This window comes from Barbus barbus, assembly GCF_936440315.1.
Source record: "Barbus barbus genome assembly, chromosome: 42".
Taxonomy (NCBI): domain Eukaryota; kingdom Metazoa; phylum Chordata; class Actinopteri; order Cypriniformes; family Cyprinidae; genus Barbus; species Barbus barbus.
Genome location: NC_136720.1, coordinates 26,275,954 through 26,281,949, shown reverse-complemented (window position 1 = coordinate 26,281,949; position 5,996 = coordinate 26,275,954). Strand labels below are relative to the sequence as shown.

The 5,996-nt window shown below is 38.7% G+C and overlaps 1 protein-coding gene across 1 annotated transcript; it reads right to left on the bottom strand.

Moving 5' to 3' along the window:
- Positions 1-396: 396 nt before the first annotated feature.
- On the bottom strand, positions 397-4,505 carry LOC306861723 (large ribosomal subunit protein eL20). Its single transcript, XM_079404145.1, has 5 exons — positions 3,567-4,505; positions 2,182-2,361; positions 1,005-1,134; positions 661-770; positions 397-544 (listed from the first exon to the last, which is right to left on the bottom strand). Exons 1-5 carry the CDS (start codon positions 3,582-3,584, stop codon positions 452-454), a joined length of 531 nt encoding a protein of 176 aa, XP_079260271.1. The 5' UTR covers positions 3,585-4,505; the 3' UTR covers positions 397-451.
- Between the last annotated feature and the right edge of the window lie 1,491 nt (positions 4,506-5,996).

The following is a 5,996-nucleotide window of genomic DNA, read 5'->3' as shown; positions in this document are numbered from 1 at the left end:
TGCTCCCTCAGATTCCAGATTTTCAAATAGTTGTATCTCAGACAAATATTGTCGTATCATAACAAACCACACATCAATGGAAAGATTGTTTATTCAGCTTTCAGATGATAAGATGATTTTTCGAAAAATTTACCCTTATGACTAGTTTTGTGGTCCAGGGTCACATAAAAAATGACTAACAATAATAAAAGATATAAAAAGGTACAAAAACCAAATTGTAACATTTTACAATCACATACTGTCCCAAATGTCACAATGCAATTTTATTGGTCCTAAATATATTTTCTTTTTGCAAATGTCCCCCTTTCTGATTGTAAGGTGAACCAGACATTCTTTAAGGATCTCACCAATCAGTCAAGGACTTTAAGTCAATTAAAAACCATGCAACAACAAGACTTCGAATAATGTCCACTTTTATTCATCTGTAATGTGAAAAGCACAAACATACACTTTAAAAGAAAGTGTTTGGTCTCTTGGTGGTGAAACGGGGCTTGTGCTGGCGGCGCAGAACCCTGTGAGGAAGAGGGAACTTGATCTTGGAATCCTGTTGAGTCGAGAAAAAAACATTAACGCCTTTAGATTCAAGTTTAAACAACTCGCAATTACGGTTGCATCAATGTGCATTTGATATAAGAAACTCATTTGAACATGCAAACTCACGTGGAACTGCTTGATGGCGGGTCTGCGGCATTTGTTGGCTGGGATGATCTGCACCTTCATGATCTGGATGGCATGAGCACGGGCACGATGCCTGGCACCCATATCACGATCTGATGCACAAAAACATGACATTTACTATAGAGTAAAAATACAGCAGCATCACTTGTGCAGCAAGGTCACATGTCACACCTTGAATTCACTTTCAGTGGCACGTTTGACAGCCTAAGAAAGGCGACAAGGTTCGGTTTTTCTTTGTGCACACATGGCAAGGGCATGACACTGGGAGGAAATGACCTTTGGGTTTGTGTGTGCAGGTTAAACGCGAGTGTGTTTGTGAAACTCACAGCACTGAGTGACGGCTCCAGACGTGGTCAGGTCTCTGTACTCGCGGTACATGTTGTGGGTTCCACTGCGAGAGTCGTAACGCAGCCAGATGCCAAAGTTTTTCACCTTGAGGGGTGATTTCTCATGGACCTGTGCAGGAACACAATATAGAAATAAACAAGCGGTTAAACTCCAGGCATGTCGTCTCAGCAACAGGAAGAAAGCTCATGAGTTATAGCTCGACTACATTAAACACACTATTTTGTAGCATCTCAAAGTAAAAGCTCTATGCTTCATGCTTTCATTACTAGCAGCTCAGAATCGATTGCAAAAAAATAAATAAATAAATAAATCCAAAAGGAATCAACCCCCCTCAGTCCAAAAAGGGGAATCGAACCACAACCCATCAAAAAAAAAAAAAAAAAGACCTCCCACTTCAAAAAAGGGAATTGAACCCCACACATCAACAAATGGGAAGCGACCTGTCAAATAAAAGGGAATCGACCCCCATCCGTAAAAAAAAAAAAAAAGGGAATCGACCCCACCTGTCAAAAAGCAACCGATTCATGTTTTCACATAAGAAACGACGGCTGATAGAGTAACAGAGCAGCATCGCTCATGCATCAGGATCGTGTCGCACCTTGAATTCACTTTCAGTGGCACATTTTACAGCCTATGAAAGGCGACAAGGTTCTGTGTTCCTTTTCGCACACATGGCAAGGGCATGACACTGGGAAGAAATGACCTTTGGGTTAATGTGTGCAGGTTGAACGCGAGTGTTTCACGGCACTCACTGTCAAAGGGAATCGACCCACCCTCCGTCAAAAGGGCTCTTCTTTAACAGCCTTCAATAGAGTGAACCATTAATTAATATCTTTTGCTCACTAATAGGGATGGGATGTCTGATTCATTTCAGCAAACTGGTTCTTTCGGACTATTCTTTACAATAAATTGATAAAAACCAAAAAAACTATTCCAGATGCTCTTTTAGTCATAGTATGTCTAGCTGAAGCACTGCAATAAAGCTGTAAGTGAGAACGTATATTGCTTATCACCTTACACTCACTAAAACAGAGATTTGTCGTCAGTATTGTTCTGTAACACTGAGTTTCAAATGGCATACTACTAACAAATACCAATCAGGCAAAGGGAATCGACTCCAAAACCCATCTGGGAATCAAACAGCCCTATTCATACCAGGCCGCAGTAGACAATCTCTCCGGAGGCTTTCTTCATCTTCCTCAGCTGGGAGACGAAGTACCAGAAGCGAGACTTGGCCACCACATGGTTTGGGGCGAAGATCCTCATGCGGTACAGAGGGGGTGCGGGGTTTTTAGCAGAGGGCAAGAGACGCCCAACAACCTTATACTCCCGAAGCTGCGGAGAGAGAGATAAACGCAAACATTAGTTTGGTGAGTCCTACATGATTACATTAGGAAACCTGAAGATGAATACTTGACTCTTTAATAGTTCAGGTGTGAATGATTAGAGAAGAATGTAAAAAAAATTACTTTAAAGAGACAGTTCACCCAAAAATGAACATCCTGTCATTTACTCATCCTCATGTAGTTCCAAACCTGCATGATTGTGTTTGTTCTGCTGAACACACAGGAAGATATTCTGAAGAATGAGGGAAACAGAGCACTTCTGGGGCACCATTGACTTCCATAGCATTTTTCTCTCTACTATAGAAGTCAATGGTGACCCAAAACAGCCCGGTTACAAACTTTCTTCAGAATATCTTCCTCTGTGTTCAGCAGAACAAACACATTCATGCAGGTTTGGAACTACTTGAGGGTGAGTAAATGACAGGATGTTCATTTTTGGGTGAATTATGCCTTTAAGTTGTAAATAAAGACATCCAGAGTGTGTTAAGAAAATATTTCAGTCTTTCTACTTCAAAAATGCACTTAACTCAATGTGTTACCTGCCACTTCTTTAAGCATTGAATTTACTTGCGATTTCTAAGTGAAAAGTTAACACTTTTTACCCTGTTTTCTACGGATTATTAGGTATTTTACGATTTCGTTGCGGACACTTTTAGCAGTAAATTATCACGTTCAAAGTGGACTAATTAAACCCTGCAGGAAGGAGAATGATTGAGCATCTTTGATCTAGATGTCCCTATACTTGATTCACATTTATTTAAAAGCGCACAAAACAATCAAATCATTTCTAAATCAGGCTTGAATACTAGCTTCATGCTAACTGCTCGAGATTAGCTGCAGGAAAACAACCGCATAACTTTAATAAAACTGCCTAAAATATGAGAATAAGTCCCTTGAGAGTGTTAGACAGCAGATTAACTGAGATGTGTGTGTAATTCTGAGATGTGTGTGTGTTTAATCCTGAGATGTGTGTGTGTGTGTGTGTGTGTGTGTGTGTGTTCGATGATGAGCACATGGAGCCGCCATGTTCCTCTCTCCGCTACAATCAACGCCTCAAAGCAAATCTAGCGCTTTAATCCGTATAATGTCGCGTAAAGTCACCGTTATGGATAGTTTAGTGTCTTATGTGTGTTTTCGATATACAACCGTGAGGTTTACGCGACTGTGAAATGATTTTAAAAGGATTTTACGTACTGTGCCAGACGCCTTCATGGTGTCTCTCGCTGACGGCCACTGTGAAAGAGGAAGTAGCAGGGCGGAGTATCCTGACGTCAATCCTGTTCCGAGGGGCGGGTCTTACTGGAAGCGTTTTTATTGGCCACTCAGAGACGTCAATCATAGCCGTTTGTTTCTTTTTTATTTAATTTAACTTTAAAAGAACATGCAATTCATACAAAAAGTCAAAGAAATGAAGGATGTAACACCTTACTTACCTACATAATACATGGTGGTAAAGTATTAGATTCTGCAAATTATTTATTTTAAGAGATATTTTATACACTTCTTGAATTCAATGAGTCATAAAATATTTTTTAAGATCATTACAGAAAAATCTAAATTAGGGTGTAATAGAACGTCCCAGCCTGTAATGAGTTATCATCGGAGATTATAGATTCGTCTGTTTTAATAAGTTTGTTGAATGAATCAAAAATCATCATCGACAACTGCTTCCAAAACTTTTTAGAAGAATTGTACTTAGAGAATAAATATGCGAGATTCAGATTCAGAATTACAAAAAGAACATTGTGGTGAGATGGACTCCTGGTGGGAAAACTGCATTACCCATGATCCTTCAGAGAAAGCGAATCGCGTCAGAAGAGCTGTTTTGCGCGTTACTGCCGCCTGCTGGACACAAACACAGCAGCAGCGTATATTATCTTAGTTTTAGCTATACGCTATAAAATAAATCAAGACAACTTCCCATGAGTATCCTGATAACAACGATGATTGATGATAATGATGATGATATCATTCGCTGTGCTATTCCTAAGAAATCATCTCAACAATGTAGTGTATCAGCAGAACAATACTGATAAAAATAATAATAATACAAATATTTCTATATTATTTTATATCATTAAAATGAAATAGGAAGCCGCTAAGAGACTCTCACATCCACACTGGGGGCGCAACACTGACGCCTTCACATCCAGGTCAAGAAGCTGTCAATCAAAAACTCAGTAGCCAATGAGAACACACCGCTGCTAGCCCCGCCCCCACAAGAGTTAGAAGCGCAAATGAAAAAGAATTCATTAAAGAATCAAAGAAAAAAGCATCACGTTCCAAAAACATAATATGAAGCAGCACAACAGTCTCAACACGCATAATAAATCAGTATATTATTATGATTTCTGAAGATCATGTGACACTGAAGACTGGCAGAATGATGCTGAAAATACAGCTCTGCATCACAGAAATAAATTATATTTTAAAGTATATTAAAATAGGAAACCAATATTAGAAATTGCAATAAGATTTCACAATATTACTGTTTTTTCTGTATTTTTGATCGAATAAATACAGCCTTGATGAGCAGAAGAGACTTCCTTAAAAACATTACAAATCTTACTGATCCCAAACTTTTGAGCAGCAGTCAGTGTTGGAAATGTAATAGGTTACAGATTACAAGTTAGTAGTGTAACTTTTCAATTACTTGATTAAAGTATTGTAATTGATTACATTTGAGTACTTTTCTAAATTTCTAATGTTTTCAACTGTTAATCATTTTCAAGCATGTTAACCAGGCAGGTTTAACCGTACGGTAGTACTCGACACTGATTACTGTCAGACTTTAGAAATCCTTCATCACTTGAATTAAGATTATATTTCAATTTTAAAGTAGAAAATAGTGCAAAATTCAATTTTACATCGTGTTTCATTTAAATGTATCTTAGCAGTGTGTGGACACAACCACCCTACAATGATAAAAATCCATTCACTCCTTTTTTAATCCCCCAAAATCCTAAACGGTCTCAATTATCAAGCCGTTTTGATTTTCTGAGCAGTATGATGTCATATTGCTCAGGCCCCGCCTGATGCACACAACCAAATAAAGAAACACACTGCAAATAGAAAAAGCACATGCAAATCAAGAAAACAACTTCGTCAGTCTGACGCGCGCTGAAAATGCTCACAGCTGCAAATAAAATTCTTTATTTGGTTGTGTTGTGAGCACTTTCAGCGCCTGTTGTCAGACTCACGAAGTTGTTTTCTTGATTTGCAGGTGTTTTTTTTCTATTTGCAGTGTGTTTTCTGAAGTTGCAGAGCGTTGAACTCTCTCGGCAACAGTATTTATGTCTGCCCAAATAATTTTACTCCACACTGCTTTCTGAATGAGGGACAATTCAAGGCAGGTTTTGTTAAAAAGTTAAAACTCAAGGATGGATCAGTACCCATTGTTCGTGATCCAGCTGCACCTCCAGAAGAAGTAAGTCTGACACTTTATATTTTTTATGATTATTTGCAAATCGCCTCTTCCACAGAAGAAAGCGGCGAGTGAGCAGAGCTCATTAGCATTTAAAGGGACATGCCCCAAAATGAGTCTCTGTGAACAGAGTAAGGTAAAAAGGGGAATTTTAACCAAAGTATGTTGCAGACCAGCCACCGCAAAATCAGACTTACTTT